Source organism: Oncorhynchus nerka, linkage group LG9a (genome assembly GCF_034236695.1).
Source record: "Oncorhynchus nerka isolate Pitt River linkage group LG9a, Oner_Uvic_2.0, whole genome shotgun sequence".
NCBI classification, from domain to species: Eukaryota; Metazoa; Chordata; class Actinopteri; order Salmoniformes; family Salmonidae; genus Oncorhynchus; species Oncorhynchus nerka.
Genome location: NC_088404.1, coordinates 42,857,315 through 42,881,742, shown reverse-complemented (window position 1 = coordinate 42,881,742; position 24,428 = coordinate 42,857,315). Strand labels below are relative to the sequence as shown.

The 24,428-nt window shown below is 44.0% G+C and overlaps 1 protein-coding gene across 1 annotated transcript in view; it reads left to right on the top strand.

Annotated features, from left to right (window-relative positions):
- Positions 1–24,428, top strand: part of LOC115134337 (zinc finger protein ZFPM1-like) — a 92,490-nt gene that overhangs the window by 52,479 nt on the left and 15,583 nt on the right. The window contains exon 4 of the mRNA XM_029668177.2: positions 13,692–13,825. Within this exon, the coding sequence (XP_029524037.2) occupies positions 13,692–13,825 (134 nt within the window). The remainder of the gene's footprint in view (positions 1–13,691; positions 13,826–24,428) is intronic.

The window sequence follows — 24,428 nt, the reverse complement described above, 5'->3', positions numbered from 1 at the left end:
GGACCTGGAGAAACCCAGCAGACCTGCCTTGCTAGCATTTTCCTCTATCCTTATCCTCCAAATTACCCGCAATAATAAATGATTATCGCAACGTAGTAATAATAATAATTATTATTATTTACCAGGCGTGGTGGATTTTTATAATATTTAATTATGAAGGTCCATGGAGTGACATAGTAATATGCATATTATCAATGGCATATAAATTATGATAATTTATTTTGGGCAGCGGTGGTGGTGGGTGAGAGGCAGGGAGGGAGTGGTCCTGATATGAAGGTGTGTATAGATGGTTAGGTTGTCTCTCTGTCAGCAGAGAGTGACTGAATCTGCATATCCCTCTATAGGAGAGCTCCGTAGAGGGAATTGGAGGGCGAGCAGGGGGATGAGGGATGAGCAGAACTAAAGTGGAAAAGGCAGAGGTAGAACTGACATGGCTCCTTACAGGTATACCAAGATTAAAGTATTAAATACAAGTAGTTTTAATCATGACTATAAAACATTATGATTATTATGATGTCTGTTTCTAAATCTGCGTATGATATATGGTTTTATGTGAATTTATAGAGAAAATTCATGTACCTAACAGCAAGGTTTTGAACATGCCTTATACTGTATTTAGCAGTTTGGAGACCGTAATCTCCTGTGTAATCTCCTATCACTATGCATAATATTAAAGGCAGTAATGTTATCTGGAAAATGTTCCTTGTGTGCTTGCTTTTTTATTATTTTGCAAGTTGCTTTATTTCTCTGTAAAGATATCCATCAAATGAGAAGTTATACAAGTTTAGTTGTGTGTATCAGGTTGCGATATAGCGGTTTTACTTTTGAGGTTTTATTTCAGCCTATTCCTTGTGTGTCACGAAAGGCAGAAGGCAGTGGAGGTATCAAGTGCAGTAATAACACATTTGCATAATTTTGTGTAGCTATTTTCTCTTAGTATTAGAAATCAACAAAAATACCAATCCCAAAATCTGTTATTTTTTTAGGAGAATACTTTTCTACAGAAAGTATCCAGTTTGTACCTAGATGATGATTCTAAGGACAAGAACACTTGTTTGCTGTGACCACCAATCAAAGTGATTCTTTCATGGATGAAGTGTACTGATTGTGGTGATACAGTTTTCATTTCTATGCATTTCTGCAAAGGTTGTGGGTGTATATCTACAGCATGTCTTGGCTAAAGAAGATACATGTTTCTATAATGGCAATGCTAGGGTAAAGCAGCTCATTTGTGATCCGGTTGGCAGTGACTGTGGTTGTGTGAAGATTATCTGGGGGGGGGGTAAACAGTTGGTCTATTGACATTTATGAAGACCGTTGTCTCAGTCACATCATAAACATTTGACTGTGGTCTGACATCACTTTTGAGGGGTAGGGATTGAGGAGTAGGAGTGCGGGGATCAGGTGAGGGAGTGTGTTTCGCCCTCTGGTGTGAGGCCGAGAATGTGTGTCTAAGGGAAATATTGGTCTCTTGATATGTTCTTATAATGAGCACACAGCAGACTGGTGTATAGAAAGCCAACCACTCATTACTAGACCCTTTTTCTCATGGCTTCTCTGTAACCTGTCTATTACAGCAGGTTATATTTATCATTCAGAGGCTATTTCTTACTCATTCCCGGAGGTTTGTTTGCCTTTTAGATACTCTATGCCCATTGGACATGTTGATTCAGGGCATTTCCATGGAAAAGGACCCATGAGCACCTACATGCAGTAGCGGTGCATGGGTAAAATCACTGAGCAAGCCAAGCCAGTCAAAAATGCCACCTATGTCATGATAATTGTGTTGTTTGCTCGCTAACCCATTCGTTCATACACCACTGTGATACACAATAAGGCCGTGACAACAGAAAGACAACAGTTACACAGTGGCAGAATAAATTCATCTACAAATACGTTTGTTTCATAAAAAAAAAAGGAAAGCAACATCTGTCCGGTGAAGTCCACAAAGCAAATGTTGCATACAGACAGTTATATCTCCTGCAGCATGGTCAAGCAAGTTAATGTTTTCAACAGTTTACTAAACAACACCTGATTGAGAACCACAGAGTTCCTGCACATCAGCACAAAGACAACAGGAGCACTGCCTCTGCTATTCCATCACCATTTCAACTTAAACATTTAAACATCAAATCAACAAGGCTGTATATGCTTAGTTTAATACTGAAAACAAAAACGATTTAGTCCAATCAATGTTGCTAAATATCATGTGGCTGTCCATGGTACTGATTTCTGTGTGTGCGTGCGCGCTTAAACAAAAATGTTGACTCACCCTACTTGTAGACTAGTTGCATCCTCTTTTTCATGTTTTTCATGTTGGCAAACCGGTCTATGGCTCTGTCATACAGTACACTTTTTTGTTGTTGTCATAGGCTACTTCCTTGTATGAGCAACAATTAACCAGCCAAGCTTGCTAGTTTTCTAGTTAATGTGAGCCTACTAAGCTACATCTAGGCTGCATATTGAACTTGTCTCAGGCCAGTGGCACAACATATTCATTTATGGTTAGATCAGAATCGCTGTCATAATCATAACCACAAGTCTAAATCCCCATCTCCATCCATGGCTTAGGAAAGGGACTATTTAGAAGCTAGCTACTACAGGACATCAACACAAGCAGACCAGAAACAGATACGTGATTTCATTGGTCTGAAGCCAAATCCAAACTGGCCTCCCTTGGGGGGTGTTTTGCTGCACTGGAACATCCCACAGTTGAGCTCAGCTCAATGCTGATTGGCAAAAAAAGAAATGATCAAGGGAGGCCAAATTCTTGCTGGCATCAGTCAATCAATCAAATGCTACGTCGGCAACATGTTATACTCTTTTGGTCCAGAGAGAATCAGGTACATGGGCTACACATACTGAGACAGAGGGGCATTGTTTCCCTCGCTCGGATGATTTCTCCGATGAGATTCAGCCACTTGCAAATTTACAGAAAATGATGAAAACACAGAGAGGCGAAATATAAATTATTTAATTTACTTATTTATTGGTCAAATATTTGTTGAAGCCTGGCTTCCCTTGGCATCCATGAATATACGCCACTGCCTACATGTGAAGTTCATAGGAGAATATCAAATTGGGTGTCAAATGAACGCTAAGAGCCTATATTATTAAGTGATTAAAACTTGTAATTCGTTACCAAATTGGTAATGGAATAACCAAGAAATCGGTCACGGAATTAGTGCAGCTGAATTTACATACTGTTATGTTCAGCTCATAACTGTTTTCTTTCTGTCGTCGGGTGGTCAAACCAAGAGTTATAAAACTGTCTGAGTGGACAACTCTCTCTCTCTCTCTCTCTCTCTCTCTCTCTCTCTCTCTCTCGCTCTCTCTCTCTCTCTCCAGTTAATGTGACCTCTTCCAGCTCTTACTGACACCTACCCATGAGCCTCCTCTCTTTCCATTTACTGTAACCAGCATCCTCACCCACTGAGCACCGGACGTTGAAAAGTATTTGAGTCCACCTTGGCCTGGCTGGACTGGACCAAATCTGAAACTGTTGTAGATGTATGTTTCACAAGTTTGCATATCACAGAGTAAAGTACTGAGTATAGTACAGTAAATAAAAGTAGTGTACTGAACTCTACTCTACCCTACTCTGCTGTGCTACATTGTACTGTGCTCTACTATGCTGCGTTGGGATGTCCAAACTACTTGTGAAACATGAGGAGAATGACATTCATATCCATAATTATGCATTTCTATGTAGTACATATCAGGGACCCATGTTGTAATTCCGTTACCATAATTATGTTTAAATCAACTTGACTTGCCTTAGTTCAATAACCAAAATATATATTTTGCAAATTCAAGGTGCCATGCCATAGCTGACACCCCTGCAAACATGTTTGAATCTTTTTTGGAAAAAGTGGTTGCATAAAAATCTAAGGTCGAAGACAAAATGTACTCCTGGGAATAGAGACAGAAATAAAGAATGCTGACATTCACATGCAAAACTTCATTTTGAGTTCAAAGCCCAGTGGTTGAATGTGTTTACTTCCATGTGAATGTGATCCGTTCCTGTGAATAAATATGGTGGCCATTACATGTCTGTTTCACTGTGGTAAAATAATAAGCTCACTGTTTAATGATGGACCTGCTTTGGTGTATTTTATCTAGAATGAAGGAGCAACTGTAGTTAAGCCTTAACAACCCCCTCTACCTCCGTTCCTCTTGAACCCCACCCCTGTCCACCCCTGTCCTCTCACTCTCGCTCTCTCTCAACTGGCCCTGTCTCTGTGTCACTCTGTTCCCCTCGTGATGATTGATAGGCGAGGGGTATAATCTAAAGGAACATTTCTCAGTGCTGTCCAGGCCCTATCAGCCCAGCTGCTCCCATCGCCGATGTGTTAGCGCCTGTTGCCGGGACAGAGCCATGGTGATTACAACCCTATCAGATGCCTGGCTTCTCAGCAGTGCTAGCCCACATCCTGTCCTTCCTACCCTGTGTTTCAGTTTGTTCTTTCCCCCTCCTGTCCTCTATCTCTCCACTGCCAGACTCACACCAACTTCCCACTCCAGCTCACTGCTCCACTATACTGAATGTTTTTTTATGGTTTAGATCTGATGTGTGTGATGAGATTTCATGCAGGGGAAAGAGCATTGTCACATGTACTGTACTGTGGTGAACTTGGAGAGGGTGATGCATTTTCTGAAATGCATCGTTGGCTTGGTGTGCCCAAATGGAAGTATCTCTGGAATGATTGAATGTCAATACAGTAGTTACCACCTCCACCACCATTCAATGAATTAACACCAGGAAATGAGAATTTCTGGCACTTTTTCCTGACACACTCCTCTAACAAAATCTGCCGTTAAAACTGTAGGAAAAAAGTAGCCATTTTAGGAAGTGGAACAAGAGCACACTCAATTGTCTCTCCTCTGTTAGCCCATTAATACTTCCCTTTTCTTACCCATCATCAGTAATGTAGTGGTCAACAAATAGGTGGGTAACTCTGCTCACCGGTCGCAGTGACAAAAATAACGCTTCCTGTTCTTTTAATGCATTTTTCTGCAAGAGGTGGGTAAACTGTTGGGAAATGGGAAAAAAAGGTGGGTAAACTGTTGGGAGATGGGGGGGAAAAAGGTGGGTAAACTGTTGGGAGATGGGGGAAAAAGGTGGGTAAACTGTTGGGAGATGGGGGGAAAAAGGTGGGTAAACTGTTGGGAGATGGGGGAAAAAGGTGGGTAAACTGTTGGGAGATGGGGGGAAAAAGGTGGGTAAACTGTTGGGAGATGGGGGAAAAAGGTGGGTAAACTGTTGGGAGATGGGGGAAAAAGGTGGGTAAACTGTTGGGAGATGGGGGGGAAAAAGGTGGGTTTACTTGCATTTACCCTCCACCACACCACTGCCTGTGATTTCTGTATAGATTTATTACAGGAAGCAGCATTATGTTTAAAACGGTTTGCTCTTTTAAAGTACAGACACAGACCAGAGTGTAAGAAAAGGACTCATATTTTATGGCACGTTGTTTCACATCCTTGTGCGCTATTATTATAGCGCCTTAGGCCTTCTAACTTCTAGCTAGTGGATTTGTACATGGCCCTGACCGTTGACAGTAGCTTCATTCTACACTCACTTTCCAAGTCTACATCCTGATACAGCTATGATTGAAATGTCCTTCATGAAGCCAGAAGGAGTTGTTAAAGAAGACATGAATTAATGATTGAATTAATTATCGAAGCCACATACCGTACAATTAATTTTGTGGCTTTTTGCCCGAGTCTTTTTTTCCCTCCATCTATGCGGAGAGAATGTCAAGAAACATTTTCTAATTAATTTATGTGTGATTATCAGGGAGAGTTTCTGGAAGGTCTCTACTTTCAATTTCTAAAAGGGTAGCAGTGGAGGAAGGGGAGGCTGTAAGAGATGGAGGCAAAGAATGAATAGAGATTGAGCTCACACGCACATATACACACACGCACGCACGCACGCACGCACACACACACACACACTGTCTCTGTATGTGTGTGGGTGGGGGGAGATCAGGGGTAGTATTGGTGCCTTGATCGGATCTAACCATTCTCCCCTGTCTGTGACCCTCCAGTCCTACTGCTGACCCTAATGAGGCTGCTCTCTGTTTTACAGTGCCCCCTGTTGGTACAGCCTCCCGGAGACACAGGAAGTACATTGCACATAGCCACTATTAATGATGACATTCAGTGCTTGTCCTTTTTGTATGTTTCTTTTTGACCTAACCTTGGACTCCCAGCTAGCTGTGTTTTTAGAGTGATAAAGTATACTTGAAGCATAAACTCAGACAAGGGTGTTACTAGTCATGTATCTCAATCACAGGCTCTTATTGCAAGTAAACACATTCAACCACTGGGCTTTGAACTCAAAATGAAGTTTTGCATGTGAATGTCAGCATTCTTCATTTCTGTCTGTATTCCCAGGAATACATATTGTCAACACTGTCTTGCCACCCTGGCTTACAGTAATGTTCCCCATTTTGTTTTAAGTTATTTTATCTTATTTCACATATTTGTAATTTGCATGTTTGGCATCTGCTCTTTCCTAGGGTATGTATTTTGCTGATAAAAGTTCAGCAGTGCAGTTAAAAGAAATTAGTTGGGTAAACAGTCGTAAATGTCAATGATAAAGTTCTGTTGAAGCTCATCTGATTAGCGTGGCGATGCAGGTGTCTTATCTTTGCTGTGCAATAGAGGGTAAAATGGAAATGATTGCGTCCTGAGCATGAGGTGCATATCCCAGAAATGTGTATATTTTCAACTGAACCGCTACTGGACCCGAAGGGACTCTGGGTCTGCTTGGATGATCATGGAAATGTTTCTTGTTAGAGAGTGTAGGTGGAACTCCATTTGGCAAAATCAGACCATAACTCTATCCTCCTGCTTGCTGCTTACAAGCAATAACTCAAACAGGAAGTACCAGTGACACGCTCAATACAGAAATGATCCATTGAAGTGGATGCTAAACTACAGGACTAGCACAGATTGGAATATGTTCCGGGACACATCTGATTGAGGAGTTTACCACATCAGTCACCGGCCTAATTAAGTGCATCAATGACGTCGTCCCCACAGTGACCGTATGTTTATAACCCAACCAGTCATGGATTACAGGCAACATCTGCGCTGAGCTATAGGCTAGTGCTGCCGCTTTCAAGGAGTGGGACACTAATCTGGACACTTATAAGAAATCCTGCTTCGACCTTCGAGCCATCAAAAAGGCAAAGCGTCTAAGACCGCATCCTAAGTACGAATCCTACTACACCGGCTCTGATGTTCAGCGGTTGTGGCAGGGATTGCAAACTACCACGGATTACAAAGGGAAACCCAGCTGCGAGCTGCCCAGCGACACGAGCTTAGCAGATGACATAAATGCCTTCTATGCTCACTTCCAGATAAGAAACATAGAACCATGCATGAGAGCACCAGTTGTTCCGGACACCTGTGTGATCTCGCTCTCCGTAGCCGATATGAGTAAGAGTTAACATTCACAAGGCCACGGGGCCAGGACATGAGGCCTACTCAGAGCATGTGCTGACCAGCTGGCAAGTGTCTTCACTGACATTTTCATCCTATCCTTAACCCTTCATGGCTGCGCACAGCTCCAACACCATCTTTAAGTTTGCTGACGGCCAGACGGTGATAGGATTGATCACCGACGACGATGAGCCAGCCTGTAAGGAGGAGGTCAGTGACCTGGCAATGTGGTGTCAGGAATACGGCCTTTCCCTCAACATCGGTAAGACCAAGAAACTGTTTGTGGACTACAGGAAACGTCCACATCTATGAGGGCTGTAGTGGAGCGGGTCGAGAACTTCAACTTCCTCTTTGTTCACATCACTAAGGAATTATCATGGTTCAGACACACCCATACAGTTGTAAAGACGGCACAACAGCGCCTCCTCCCCCTCAGGAGGCTGAAATGATTAGGCATTCCTTTATTCCTCAGTCTATTATCTATCGTGTTGCCTTGTCACTTTATACCTACCTATACAGTAGCTACCTCCAATTACCTTGTACCCCTGTTCAGCGACTCTGTACTAGTACTCCATGTATATAGATGGCCATGTTATTTTTACTCCTTATTGTTATTTATTATTCACTGTGTATTTATTCCTCGTGTCACCATCTATTTTTATTTTACCTTTTTATTTTAATCTTCGGCATTGTTGGAAAAGGACCCGTAAGTAAGCATTTCACTGTTAGTCAACACCTGTTGTTTGCAAAGCATGTGACAAATAACATTTGATTTTGATTTACCGATAGGGGCCCATCTTCTTTCCTCAGTTGGGCGTTACAGGGCAGAGCAGAGAGGGAGTCCCCATGCTGAGTGAGTGGGGAAGAAAGCTCAGGGATTTGTCATTCAGCAGAGGTTAAACCCCACCTATTAGCGCGGGGTCGTAGTACGGCCCTGATAAAGATTTCCTGTTGTACTGTGTCAAATCAATGGCTCCGCAGCGATGTGCTCATTTGATATCAACAATTGTTTTTTAAAATCAATTAGCCTTGATAGAGGAGACTATGGTGTTGGGGAGTAGGGGAGCACCTGTTACTTAGGGTTGTGTAACTGCTTTTTTTTAGTCATTGGTCATGTTGGTCATTGGTCATGCATTTTGTTTTGCAAACGTGACATTACTCGTTGAGTAATGCTGGTGATGTTGTCATTCATTGCTCAATAACTCAAAGTTCTTGTCCATTAGACCATGAATTGCTGTCCAAGAGTCCCATGAATTGTTGAGAATAACTAGATAAATGTACGCTGTGTATTTGACCTGTACCAGGAAGTGCTACTGTATGTCTGTCTCAAAACATTGTTTGGGTAATCTAGTCTGAACTCTGGTCCCCCTACAGTACTATACCATAAACTACAGTCATTGGTAGTACTTTAACATGATATAATTTATAACCCATTTGGTGGTGTTGGGTTACTCATAGGGCCATGTAACGGCAGGACATCAATGTTCACTGAGCTCATGACAATTTGACAGACTTGTCAAACTACTTTCAGGTGTCTGTTAACAAGTATGTTTTCTTTTCTCAGCTTAGATGTGATGTTTCCTTTGTTCCTCTTGAATGGTTCAGAGAGGAAGGGAATTTGCGTGAGTCTGTCTGTGGATACGTGCCACAACAGGTCACAAACATACCAGGTCTCTATAAAATAAAAGTGGTTATGTGATTGTTGGCTTCATCCAGGTCAATGATGCATTTGAAATATTGTACATGTATATCACCCATGTATTTTTGTTACTAATTTATGACTTCATTGTTGCATTATTCGCCCTCCTGTCCTTCCTCTCCGTCCTACCCTCCCTCTATCCCCATCTTTCTACTCATCGGGTAATTGCATTAGTCATTTCATTAATGATAGAGTGATTGTTTGTTTTATTGTCTGCTGTTGTAAACGGACAGGGCGCCCCAGTGGCTGGTGAAGCAGCCGTATTGATGAGGCTTTGTGTGGACACTGCCAGAGTGGAGCTATATTGATAAGGCTGGCCGCTCGGTCTACGTGGACTCTGTCGTGCAAGATCCCTATTGATAAGGCCTGTGTTTTTGTGGCCACTGGTCACGCAGCAGCGTAGATGATGTCTGTGGTCCAGGCCGGGGATATTGTTGAGGGCTGTGAGGGTATAGATATGGTGTAGAGGCGAGGAGAGGGGCCAGGGTATCAGGCGGAGTGGGCAAGTGGCAGGGCATTGAACAGGGCTGTGGGGGTGTAGAGCCTCTACAGAGGGGCCAGTATCAGGCCGAGAGGCGAGCGGCAGGGCATTGAGCAGTATTGATAAGAGCCCCAGGTCATTATGGGGTTTTGTGGTGGGTGGTAGTGGTAATTAGCAGTGATTAGGACTGGAGGAGGCCCTGCGTAGAGTAGCGCCATGCTAACCTGCAGAGATTACAGATGTGCAGTGATTAAAAGGGGCCTCGTGATCACTCCCTCCGCCTCAGTGGGAGGATGAAACTGATCTCTTATTTAAAGCCGCCGGTTGGATGGTGTGCCCGGGCGGCTGGCCGTGGGCACCTCAGAGCTGGACCCTGCCATCCAGGAGGTGACGCCGCCTTCCTGTGCTACAGATGATAGAGAGGGAGAAGACTGGGCAGCAGGATCAAATATTTGTAGCTTCTTTATCAAATCAAATGTTATTTGTCACATGCACCGAATACAGCAGGGGTAGTAGACCTTACAGTGAAATGCTTCCTTACAAGCCCTTCACCAGCAATGCACTTTTAAGAAAAATAAGTGTTAGGTATTTACTCAAACTGAAGTTGAAAAAAAATACATAAACATATATATTTTTTGAAAAGTAACAAATAATTAAGAGCAACAATAAAATAACAGTAACGAGGTTATATACAGGGTGTACTGGTACAGCGTCAATGTGCGGGGGCACAGGTTAGTTGGGGTAATTAATATGTACATGTAGGAAGAGGTAAAGTGTCTATGCATAGATAATAAACAGAAAGTAGCAGTAGTGTAAAAGATGTGTGTGTATGTGTATGTGTGTGTGTGTGTGTGTGTGTGGTGGGGTGGTGGGGGGGGGTCAATGCACATAGTCCGGGTAGCCATTTAATTAGCTGTTCAGGAGTCTAATGGCTTGGGGGTAGAAGCTGTTAAGAAGCCTTTTGGACCTAGACTTGGCCCTCCGGTACCTCTTGCCGTGCGGTAGTAGAGAGAACAGTCTATGACTAGGGTGGCTGGAGTCTTTGGCAAATTTTAGGGCCTTCTCCTGACACCACCTGGTATAGAGGTCCTGGATAGCAGGAAGCTTGGCCCCAGTGATGTAGTGCCTTGCGGCCGGAGGCTGAGCAGTTGCCATACCAGGCGGTGATGCAACCAGTCAGGATGCTCTCGATGGTGCAGCTGTAGAACTTTTTGAATAACTGGCGACCCATGCCAAATCTTTTCAGTCTCCTGAGGGGGAATAGGCGTTCTAAACACTGACTCTGTGTGCTCTCTTTGTATTTCCTCACAAAGGTGACATCTCAGCAGACAATTTCACAATTAGGTTAATAGTGGTGGTCACGTTGATAAGGCATCATGTGACCGAGACCAGCCAGGGACAGGGCAGCAGATTGGACATTGATGGAGTGTTGAGATTAGGGGGTTACAGTGTGATCTGACCAGGGGGTGATGGGAGATAGGCCAAGCCTGGACACTGGACTTCAGCCTCACTGATGTGGACAGAAGACTAACACGGACTAATAGCTAATAGAGACATGGGCCTATTGCCTGTATAGTCTTCAACATTTTATGGGAATCAAATACATTTTAGCTTCAGAGATTTTCAATGGAGTTTGTTTAATTATGAGTTTGTTAGCCCAGTGCAGTTTCATACAGTAGCTTACAATGTGTTCAAATATAGTGGTATGAGCTCCATTTATGACAACCGGAGTCAAACAGTGGTCACATTAACACAGTAACACACTCAAAAACACATTCACAAGCTTGATTCGTTCCCATCTCCTTCTCACTACTGCGTCTGAATTTTTTTCTTCCTTTCCTTCACTCCTCTCTCTCCCTGCCACCCCCCCTTTCTCCATCCCTCTCTCTCCCTGCCACCCCCCCCTTTCTCCATCCCTCTCTCTCCCTGCCACCCGCCCTTTCTCCATCCCTCTCTCTCCCTGCCACCCCCTTTCTCCATCCCTCTCTCTCCCTGCCACCCCCTTTCTCCATCCCTCTCTCTCCCTGCCACCCCCCCTTTCTCCATCCCTCTCTCTCCCACTCTAGGCTTGTGGGAAAGCCATTTTATCAGCGTCTGTCTGTTGTTCTCTGGTGGGGATAGATACAGAGAAGATAGATGAGTGTTTTGACATGGAGAGTGTTAGACAAACACTCTTATCGCCTCGGCACTTTAGCCCGAGCCCCGAAAGTGAAGCTGAACCATGTGGGGTGGGGGGGGGCTGCACTGTAGAGCACCATTGCTATGGGGGCTGTGTCATATGACGACTTACTGTATGTACTGGACTCAGTGAATTTCTACATGTCTTTCCCAATCATCCCTTTGTGAGAGACGTCTGTTTTTGTTGAAGCCTTTGAGATCCTACTTGATTGATCCTCTGTGTTGTTGTAAGGGGTGTCAGTTTGTTAGTGAAGCGTTCTCCTCCTCAATGGCCTGAGTCTCCTCCTGTTCTAGTAGTCTAGTAACCACCCCCCTCCTCCAGAAAAGTGGATAGTAGCAGTCTTACCAGCTTTTTTAAAGCTGATCTTAACTTCTTTTGTACATAATGTCTCCTATAGACTATCAAAATAAAACATAAAGATAGTCGCACATTCCATATATCAACTCCCAGTAATTTATTGGGTGATTTACCCAATAGTGTGCAAATTTCTGTATTATTTATTTTTATAGTTTATATTCGTTGTTAGTCAGCACCTCCACACAAAAATATTTTTTTCTGTGTGTGCGCCAGCTCACATAATGTCTCCGTCATAATTTCCTATGACTGAAAAAACAGCTTCTGGACATCTTAACAGTGATCATTAACCTCGATTTGTAGGGAAATTTCTATTTCAACGAGTTGGCAGCTCTTTACATTCTGCTTACTCCGTACCAGGCCTTAAATACCCAGGTCTCGAAAGAGGAAGCGGCTGCAAAAGAGATGCAAGCAAGGGGGAATACTGACCACGTCGGTGAACCACCGTTGCCCTCTGTTGTATTGGAGTGCAGTCCCTGGAGAACAAACTCTGTACAAGCTCCGTTCAAGACTATCCTATCAACGGCACCTGCATAACCACTTGGTTCGGCAACCGCAAGGCACCCGACCGTAAGTCGCTATAGAGGGTGGTGAGTACAGCCCAGTACATCACTGGGGCGGAACTCCCTGCCATCCAGGACCCCTATACCAGGCGGTGTCAGAGGAAGGCCCAAAGAATTTTCAGACTCCAGCCACCCAAGCCATAGAATGTTCTTTCTCCTATCGCACGGCAAGCGGTACAAGTGCACTAAGTCTAGAACCAACAAGACCCTGAAGAGCTTCTACCTCCAAGCCATAGGACCTCGAAACAAGATTGCTAAATAGCTAATCAAATGGCTACCTGGACTACCTGCATTGACCCTTTTTTGCGCTAACTCTCTTGCACTGACTCCATGCACACACACTGGACTCTACCCACACACTCACACTTATTTACACTGAAACCCCAACACACACAGTACATACGCCCACACACGCGTACACATGCATACCGACGACACACACTTTCACACTCATCACATACGCTGCTGCTACTGTTTTATCTATCCTGTTGCATAGTTTCTTTACCCCTACCCACAGTATATGTACATGGCTACCTCCATTACCCATCGAGTCGGTACTGGTACTCCCTGTATATAGCCATGATATTTTTTACTTGTTATTGTTTTTCGTTATTCACGGTGCATTTATTCCTCGTGTCACTAATGACATTTTTGTCAGATGTTTTATCTTTTTTAATTCTGCATTGTTGAAGGATCTGTAAGTAAGCATTTCACTGTTAGTCTACACCGGTTGTTTACAAAAAGCCTTGACTCCCATGTCTGTTCCTCAGTTATCTCCAGGGCTCTGGCCTTTACATGACGTAGATCATTGTAGTTGTGTTTTGAGACCGTATTTTTACCTGGATTTGGTTTAATTTTGTTTGACTGTGTATCTTGTTTGCTTGTGGGACCTTAGTGAATTAATATCTCTCTCTATCTCCTATCTCTCTCTTCCCGTTCTCTTCTCTCCCTTTCTATCTGTAGATGATCTGGAGCTGAGTGATGATGCTGCTTACCCCAAGGTCCTGGCCTGCAGGGACCTCACCACAGACACACTATGGGGGCCATACGCTGGGATCGTCCAAACAGAAGATGCGGGAGATGACCAGGAGTCAGAGGTGAAGGTTCAAAGTGCATGGAGGGAGATGTTAGAGGTCAAGTAGAGGGTTGGGTTCTGTCAATGGGACAGGATAATTAAAAAATGACTTATCACCCATGAATCTGTCAGTGGTGGGAAATGGAAATGTCTTTGTGTGCGTGTGCGCACGCTCCTATTACCCCATGGCCAATCGCTATGTGCATTTCCTTGGGAAATGTTAGAGACAGGATGTTCCTCTCGCTGGAGTTGTCTCTTATTCATCATGTGCTGAAAGTCCGTCTAATCATGTGATTCTGAGCTGGAAGAGTTTTCCTGGCACTGACCAGATACAGATACCAGAACATTGCACACTCTCATACACAAAAACACATACACACACACTTTCTCTGGACTGGATCAAATACTTTTTAAAGATTTGTAATCCATGCTCTATTTAAGCAATATGGCTTGAGGGGGTGTGGTATATGGCCTTCGGAAAGTATTCAGACCCCTTGACTTTTTCTACATTTTGTTATGTTACAGCCTTATTCTAAAATTTGTTAAATTGGGTTTTTCCCTCATCAATCTACACACAATACCACATCCATGATGACAAAGAAAACACAGGCTTTTAGAAATGTTTGCTAATTTATATTAAAACATATTTTTTAAATAACACATTTACATAAGTATTCAGACCCTTTACTCAATACTTTGTTGAAGCACTTTTGGAAGTGATTTCAGCATTGAGTCTTCTTGTGTATGACCCTACAAGCTTGGCACATCTATATTTGGGGAGTTTCTCCCATTCTTCTTTGCAGATTCTCTCAAGCTCTGTCAGGTTGGATGGGGAGCGTCGCTGCACAGCTATTTTCAGGTCTCTAGAGATGTTTGATCAGTTCAACTCCATGCTCAATACTGAATACTCGGAGCTCTATGGACAATTCCTTCGACCTCATGGCTTGGTCTTTGCTCTGACAGGCACTGTCAACCGTGGGACCTTATGTAGACAGGTGTATGTCTTTCCAAATAATGTCCAATCAATTGAATTTACCACAGGTGGACTCCAATCAAGTTGTTGAAACATCTCAAGGATGATCAATGGAAACAGGATGCACCTGAGCTCAATTTCGCATCTCATAGCAAAGGGTCTGAATACTTATGTAAATAAGGCTTTTCTGTTTTTTATTTTTAATACATTTTCAAACATATCTCAAAACCTGTTTTCATTTTGTCATTATGGGATATTGTGTGTAGATTGCTGAGGGGAAAAAAATCTGTAATACATTTTAGAATAAGGCTGTAGCGTTACAAAATGTGGAAAAAGTCAAAGGGTCTGAATACTTTCCGAAGGCAATATACCACGGCTAAGGGCTGTTCTTACCACGACACAACGCGGAGTGCCTGGATACAGCCATTAGCCATGGTATATTGGCCATATACCACAAACCCCCGAGGTACCTTATTGCTATTATAAACTGGTTGCCAACGGAATTAGAACAGTAAAAAGTACTTTTTTGTCATACCCGTGGTATACGGTCTGATATACTTTACCACAGCTTTCAGCCAATCAGCATTCAGGGCTCAAACCTGTCAGTTTATAATCCAAAATGTGTAGTGGCCTTTTGCGATGTTGTTCTTAAATGACGGTATATGCCGTATGTATTCCCCAAAGGGTTCATAAATGTATGAAGACATTATACTTGAATGACCATGAATGTTTCTCTGAAAGACTGCTCATCTACTTTTTGTCTCATGCTGATGCATCCATGAGCTTGACTGACTCACTGGTCCTGCAGCCTTTCCTCTCCCAGCTGCAGCCCAGCAAACCCAGACCAGCCCACCCCTCTCCTCTACCCTCTGCTCCCCAGACGTCCGCCTGTATTTTATCTCTGCGTGGCGCCATCCTCCTGGACAACAAATCCCAATGATTGATTTCTGGTTGATAGGCTCTCATTTCTAAGATTTAGTTTATTATCAGAATTTCTGAGTCCACACACCCATCACCCATCTTTCGTTTCCTCCCTTCCACTGCTCATCTCCTTTTCTCACTCTTCCCTTTCTGTCATGTTCAAGAAGACTACGTCTCAATGCAGTTTTTAGTAGATTTTCGGCCTTGACCATCTCTTTTGAATTCTCTCTCCCTTCTCTCTAACCTCACCCTCTCCATCTCTGTCTCTCTCTCCCTCTCTCTCTCTCCCTCTGCTATCTGCGGGCTGAAAGAGTGAAGACTGACCCTCAGTCAGGAGGAGATAGTGGGTTTAATCTCACATTCCTCCTGTGTCTCCCACTGTCACTCCGCATCCTCCTCCCACAGTTCCCCGCCCGCCAGGCCGCCAGCCCAGGGGTCAGCAGGGGTCAGGGTTACCCTCAATAGAGTAGATCCACCGCTACGCAGCCCTTCATCTCTATCTCTGCTTAGCTAAGATTGCTTTCTGCTGCGTTCTCTCCCACTATAAAGAGACCAATTATTATTAATAAACTACTGGTGCTTACAATGGATGTGCAATTCATTTGGCTTTGCATGATTGTTGCCATCGTGTACTTTGTCAAGATTCAACATTGACAGTCTAAACAATTCCAAATACCCAATTTACACAGCTAACTTTTGTTTATTTTGCTGTGATTGAGTTACACTACCAACCTTACCAACCTTTCTGCTTGATTGGCCTCAGTAGGGAATATTATGTGTAGGGGATTGGACAAAGGGTTACCTGATTCAGCTACAAGATTATGTTTTTGTAACAGAAAAGAGACATTCAGTGTTGATTTCATGGCAGTATGCCATATGCTGTCCTGTTAGTGTGACCTCCTCCCTGTCCCTTTCCACCTCAGACCTGTCCCAGTGGTGGTGTCATGCAGCCTGCAGTGGCGTCTGGAGCCCTGGGGTTCTGCCCCTCATCACATCACATGGTGACTTGGCACCACCCGCCTCGCCTGGCAGACCTGCAGATCCATGCCAAACCTGCCTGCTGTGCTCTGCCTTCTCTGAGCAAATGTGCTTCTTATTTGATCTTGCCAGATAAGCTATCAGTTTAATACGGGCCTACCCTGTAACACAACAAGACAAGCGTTCACTTTGAACACCCACACACACTACACACTAGTGCACTCTCACACAACAAGCATAGATCCTAGCTAATATAAGACCTGTTCTTTTTTGATCTGATATACAGGTAACTGCCAAAATAAAGGAAACACCAACATAAAGTGTCTTAATAGGGTGTTAGGCCCCCACAGGTCAGAACAGATTCAATGCACCTTGGCATAGAACCTACACGTGTCTGGAACTCTATTGGAGGGATTGACACCATTTTTCGACAAGAAATGTGTGTGTTCGCTCGCGCATATGTTTGTTGCTTTGTGTGGGTGGGGATCATGAGCGGCAGTCAGTTATAAGGAAACGGGGTGGATAGTGAGTAGATATCCATGACAGGTCTCTCTTAAAGAGATCTCACTCATTAGATTATCAATGTCACTGGGCTGTGTGTGTGTCATATGGAAATCCTGTCATTTGCATCTCTTGAGAAAGAGGCATTAAAATATATTTAAATCTATTCTGTCTGATATGGATGTTGGACTTTGGTACACAGTGTAATAATGTTTACTGATGAGCTGACCAGGTTTCCTTAGATTGCTGGGAGTTTGTCGTTCAGTGAACATGTCCTCGTCTCATGGCAACTGAGGTGTGTATTTTCTGATTGGATCAGACTCATCTGATATAGTTCCCCTCATTTTGATTACATCACAAATTGATCAAATCTCGGTCAAAAGAGTCTTAAGATTAGTAGGTTACACCTGATATGTAGTGATGATTTGGTGGTATCAACCAAGTTAGTATAACTTCATAATGGCAATGCTTCAACAAGGAAAAGAGCACCATGCCTTATAGTTTCACCGTAGTTTGAGTGATACTCCTCCAAACCATCTTCTGCCGAGCACACACCACTGCAGAAGCAACTCAATTTACGCATCACTTTTGTTCCCTCTCTTCACCCTCCTGTCTTTTGCGGAAACGAAGCCTAGAGTCATGATCCTAGAAGGAGCGGAGTGTGGAGTTCAAAGCCTTATCACGTGCGGAACGTCTTTTCATCATGTTTTAGAAACAAGCGTTAGCACTAATCCCCCAATAATCTCTCCAGGAGAACTCAAATGATAAGGTCCGCCACCCACGGCTTGCAAACACACTTTTGGGGAGTCTCTCCCCCCTCACTGCTCTGTCGTTCCCTACGAAGGACGAGTGAAGGTGAGAACCTTCTCACTCTCTCTCATTCTCTATCTAGCAGTGTTTGTTTACCTCCTGGTAAATCTCTCCAGTTGATCTGAAATTATCAACAGAGACTGTCTTTGGCAGCCTTCTGCACCCTGCCCTCTCAAATGAGATCTTAATTAAAACAGTCGCTCCAGAAGACCCCAAATCTGTAATTTAGCACTTGTCACCCTCTTGATCACTCCTGAATGTCTATAATAATAAAGTGCACTAAACTAGCTTAATCTTGATGGCAGATATGTTGAGAGCACGTCCATGTATACGTTCATTGGCAACACGGACCTGAGGTTGTGCTACAGAGCTTAGAGCTCACAAGAGGACCAGAGACCTAAATTCTTCCTCAGACACTTCCACAATGGCATCTCTCCCTCTTTCTGCCCCTGCCAGACACTGAGAAGATGTTGACTAGCGAAAGGGAATGGCCCAAATAGGTGGACTATGGTAGGGGCAAGTAGAGGGGCAAAAGGGAGAAAAAAAGAAATGATAGGAAAGTGCAATGGCAAAAGCCAGCAAAAGGATGAAGGCAGTGCCAGAGAGGAAGGGAGATGGAATGGAAAGAGGTGGGGTTGGAGAGATGGAGTTGATGGGGAGGGGGTGCTTATTCTCATCACTCAGTCCCTGTGACTGGGCTGGTATCTGCAGCTCGCTGTCATCTGCGCCTGCTTCTGCGGGGCGGAGAGTAAAGGAGAGAGGGAAAACCTATCTCCGAGGCTCATCTCCGGCAGTTCTGGAGCCCGCTTTCCAAGAGTGCCTCATTTTCAAATCTCTTATCTTGCCTGTTTTAAGTATCGCAGTTTTATATTTTTACATGTCATTTGCATGCAGCTCATCAAACCTGGATTATTTTTTCTTGGAGGCACACTACATGACCAAAAGTATGTGGACACCTGCTCATTGAACATCTCATTTCATTAATATGGAGTAGGTCCCCCTTTGCTGCTATAACAGCCTCTACTCTTCTGGGAAGGCTTTCCACTAGATGTTGGAACATTGCTGCGGGGACTTGCTTCTATTCAGCCACGAGCATTAGTGAGGTCAGGCGCTGATGACCTAGCTCACAGTCGGCATTATAATTAATCCCAAAGGTGTTCGAGGCTTGAGGTCAGGGCTCTGTGCAGGCCAGTCAAGATCTTCCACACTGATCTCGACAAACCATTTCTGTCTGAACCTCGGTTTGTGCACGGGGGCATTGTCATGCTGAAACAAGAAAAGGGCCTTCCCGAAATTGTGGCAGACAGTTGGAGGCACATAATCGTTTAGAATGTCATTTGTACAGTGCATTCTGAAAATATTCAGACCCCTTTACCTTTTCCACATTTTTTCCCACATCAATCTACACACAATACCCCATAATGACAAAGCAAACAGGTTTTTAGAAATGTTTGCACATTTATAAAACATGTACTGAACTATAACATTTACATAAGTATTCAGACCATTTACTCAGTACTTTGTTGAAGCACCTTTGGCATAGATTACAGCCTCGAATCTTCTTGGATATGACACTACAAACTTGGCACAGCTGTATTTGGGGAGTTTCTCACATTCCTTTCTGCAGATCCTCTCAAGCTCTTTTTCAGGTCTCTCCAGATATGTTTGATCGAGTTCAAGTCTGGGCTCTTGCTGGGCCACTCAAGGACATTCAGAGACTTGACCCAAAGCCACTCCTGTGTTGTCTTGGCTGTGTGCTTAGAGTTATTGACTTGTTGGAAGGTGAACCTTTTCCCCAATCTGAGGTAATGAGTGCTCTGGAGCAGGTTTTCATCAAGGATCTCTCTGTACTTTGCTCAGTTCATATTTCCCTCGATCCTGACCAGTCTCCCAGTCCCTGCCACTGAAAAATATCCCCACAGCATGATGCTGCCACCACCATGCTTCACCGTAGGGATGGTGCCAGGTTTCCTCCAGACGTGACACTTGGCATTTAGGCCAAAGAGTTCAATCTTGGTTTCATCAGACCAGAGAATCATGTTTCTCATGGTCTGAGTGTCTAGGTGACTTTTGTCAAACTCCAAGTGGGCTGTCATGTGCCTTTTACTGAGGGGTGGCTTGCATCTGGCCTGATTGGTGGAGTGCTGTGGAGATGGTTGTCCTTTTGGAAGGTTCTACCATTTCCACAGAGGAACTCTGGAGCTCTGTCAGAGTGACCATCGGGTTCTTGGTCACCTCCCTGACAAAGGCCCATTTCCCCGATTGCTCAGTTTGGCCGGGCCGAGTCTTGGTGGTTCCAAACTTCTTCCATTTAAGAATGATGGAGGCCACTGTGTTCTTGGGGACCTTCAACGCTGCAGACATTTTTTGTTACCCTTCCCCAGATCTGTGCCTCGACACAATCCTGTCTTGGAGCTGTACGGACAATTCCTTCGACCTCATGGCTTGGTTTTTGCTCTGACATGCATTGTCAATTGTGGGACCTTGTATAGACAGGTGTGTGCCTTTCCAAATCATGTCCAATCAATTGAATTTACCACAGGTGGACTTCAGTCAAGTTGTAGAAACATCTTAAAGATGATCAATCGAAACAGGATGCACCTGAGCTCAATTGCAAATCTCATCGCAAAGGGTCTGAATACTTATCTAAATTAGTTATTTCTGTTTTTATTTTCAGTAAATGTGCCAAAAAATGCTTTGCTTTGTTGTTATGGGGTATTGTGTAGATTGAGGATTTTTATTTATTCAATCAATTTTAGAATAAGGCTGTAACGTAACAAAATGTGGAAAAGGGCAAGGGGTCTGAATACTTCCCGAATGCGCTGTATGCTGTAGCATTATAATTTCCCTTCACTGGAACTAAGGGGCCCGAACCATGAAAAACAGTCCCACACCATTATTCCTCCTCTACCAAACTTTGCAGTTGGCACTATGCATTCCGCAGGTAGCGTTCTCCTAACATCCACCAAACCCAGATTTGTCCGTTGGTGAAGAGTAATTCATCACTCCAGAGACCACATTTCCACTGATCCAGAGTCCAATGGCGGCGAGCTTTACACCACTCCAGCCGACGCTTGGCATTGCGCATGGTGATCTTAGGCTTGTGTGCTGCTGCTTGGCCATGGAAACAGTTATTGTGTTGACGTTGCTTCCAGAGGAAGTTTGGAACTCGGTAGTGAGTGTTGCAACTGGAGACAGGCGATTTTTACGAGCTTCAGTACTCGGCAGTCCCGTTCTGTGAGCGTGTGTGGCCTACCACTTCACATCTGATCCTAGACGTTTCCACTTCACAATAACAGCACTCACAGTTGACTGGGGCAGCTCTAGCAGGGCAGAAATTTGATGAACTGACTTGTTGGAAAGGTGGCGTCCTATGACGGTGCCACGTTGAAAGTTACTGAGCTCTTCAGTAAGGCCATTCTGCTGCCATGTTTGTCTATGGAGATTGCATGGCTGTGTGCTCGATTGTATACACCTGTCAGCAACGGGGCTGAAGTAGCAAAATCCACTATTTTGAAGGAGTGTCTACATACTTTTGTATATATAGTGTATAAGCAGATGTGTGGCTGTGCATGAGCAGACCAGTATAAGGGAATGGGTTTCAGTGTGTTTGTACAGTAAGCACATGTATTAGTGTATTAATGTGCGTATTTATTTGTGTTAAAGAAATGTGTGTGTGTGTGTGTGTGTGTGTGTGTGTGTGTGTGTTGAGAGAGAATGTGTGTGTGAGAGGCGGATGTTGAGTAGGTTTCTGATGTTTATCTTCCTTCCTTTTCTTCTCTGTATTTTTGGAGGATTCACACAGTGACCTCTTTGTTTGGGACAGTGAGTACCCCCTTCATTCCCCTTTTGGGAAAGAAACCATTTCCTGAAGGGGAGAGATAGAGATAGAAGGGCAGACAGAGGGGTAGGAATGAGAGAGGGAGGTTGAGGAATGGGAAAGAGAGAGGGATGAGAGAGGGCATGATTAGCCATACAGTACTGTAGAGCGGGTAGGATGGGAAGATTAAGCGAAGGGGAAGAGGTAAATGGTAGGAGGGGATGAAAGAGAGAGTGAGAGGGAAAACGAGTATGAATAAAGACCAGGCCAGCCCCAATAGTCAGGAGGTCTATGGTGGAATTCAGTGGAAGTCAGCTGCACTGGCCAGGAAAGGAGAGACTATTCTACCTTCCTGTTCTTTTCTTCTCTGTCTGTCCAGCTGTGTCCGCTTCATAGAGTACATTCAAACACACTTGGATGATATCATTATCCAGGATGCACACATTGAAAAAGAAGTTCATTATTGACCAATCATTTCATTGTGTTTCTCATGGTTCCACAGAGAACAGGATTCTATAATTGCTTTAATCACCAGGGAATATTCAGCAAATTATGGTAGCAATGATGTGTATGCAAATTCAAATATATGTGGAGAGTTGACAGTGGTATGAAGGCTTAATCTTCTAATCTACTGGAGGATGGGGGAGGCGTTGTCTTATTTCCTCTGCTTTAATTGAACCGTATATTAAGCTGAATTGATCTGAGTCGAGGTTAGACTTGGAGTTAGTTCAGGGAAAGGTTTCTCCCTTCATTTCCAACCCCCAGACAAGAGCATCTGGGGAGAATTCTATATTCCTTTTTATACACCGCAACGACAGGGCTACAGAATGAACGAATACAGAAATGAAATCAGCCGAGCATCATTTGCATTCAAGTTTTATCGGTGTGAGAAGAGGGCGTTTTTGGGAGTGATAAGGAGAGGGCGTCGTGGGCTGCGGTGAGGTGCGTGCGCACTGAGGCTGTGTCTGTGCGTGTTTGGGAGTTGAAGGTGGCTATGGTAAGGCTGTATGGTGTAGGGAGGGGGCTAGTGGTGGTTAATATCAGAATACCAAATAATTAGATTTGCTATCGTCACGGCGGCAGCAGTGCGGGGATCAGGCAGATTAAAGCCCGGCTGAGCTGATTAATATTCATGAGAGACGAGGGTCCAGAAGAGGGGGCTTAGACTGCACCTCAAAGACTCCCTCACTGAGGGACTTGAAGCGCTCTCAAAGTTCCTGGATCCTAGGGAGACCACCAGGGTGAACACAGGCAGCGCTAAGCAACATTCACTTCTCCTCTTAGTCTTTTAGTCCTCCTCTGGCTCCCCCTTCCTTGTTCTCTCCCTCCTCATTAGAAAGTGTTTCAGTTAGGGATGTTGGACACTGCATTGTGGGATAGTTTACATCACTAGTGGTGGAGTGTGCGTGTTAGCTGGTGTGTGTGTGTGTGTGTGTGTGTGTGTGTGTGTGTGTGTGTGTGTGTGTGTGTGTGTGTGTGTTCACAGGCAGGGACTTGCCATTTGATTATATGTTTAATTTGATACTGTGATTGTTGATTATGTCCTCCAGGCTAGGGAGATGTGATACTAGAGGCTTCTCTGCTCCTCTTAACTTAACAATCTTTGGCGGCCACAGCCTCTGTTGGCTTTGTTAATTACACATCTTATCAAACTGCAATCTTGCCCCATGTCTTTTAGTTCATATTATCTCACCATGTGTTGGTTCCAGCCGTCTTTCAAGCCCTAGTGCAGTCAGGGCCCAAAGCCAGATCAGAGCCAGCTAAACCACCATATCCACCTCATCTTCTCTCTGCTAGTCTCAGAGAGTCTCTCAGAGAGCATTTTGCATTTGTTCAAACTGTCCAAAACTCCCAACTGATTCTGTTGTAAGGTTTTATTTTTCTGTCCTATATACAGTAGTCTTGTGTGAAATGTTCCTGTGAAATCTTCTCAAGTCGGACCACACTGGCCTTTTCTTCAGTGAATACCAAAGCATTGTGATAGATTTCTGATAAATTAGTCTGAAACAAATTAGCAGCACTTATAGCACAGACGGCTCCAGCATTGGGTTACAAGCTAAAACAAAAGAAGCCATATCTCCACATCAGCGCAAGTTCTCCATGAAATACAATACGCAGCGTCTTCAGGCTAGAACAGACCGATTCAGAAATAAATCCTTCCACTGTCCTTGCTTCCCAACTCACCCCATATACCCCCAGTCCTTTACACGTCAGTTTAAACTCATACATAATATTCTCTCAAAAAGTTTCAGTCCATGTGGTGCCATGTTGGAATATGTGTACCAAGGTATCCCCTGTAGCAAGCAGACTGAGTGAACTGTGGTTCCCCTGAAGCGGTGTGTCTGTCAGGGCTGTTGCTGCTGAATGACTGCTGCCACCTAGTGGAGACAATGTTCTAGAATCTATATGTCCTCAGGCCTCCATACAGGTGTAGCACTGCTATAGGCCTTGTGCAACTATACTATACGGTAGTTGTGGAGCTCCACCTAATGTGACTGTGTTTATGGTTTTACTACACACTCTCATGAATGTATCATTGAACCTCACAAAGAAGACAACATTTTACTGGGACTGCTATAAGATATTTGGTTACGAACGCACTCTGCTTAACTGTTCCGTAAC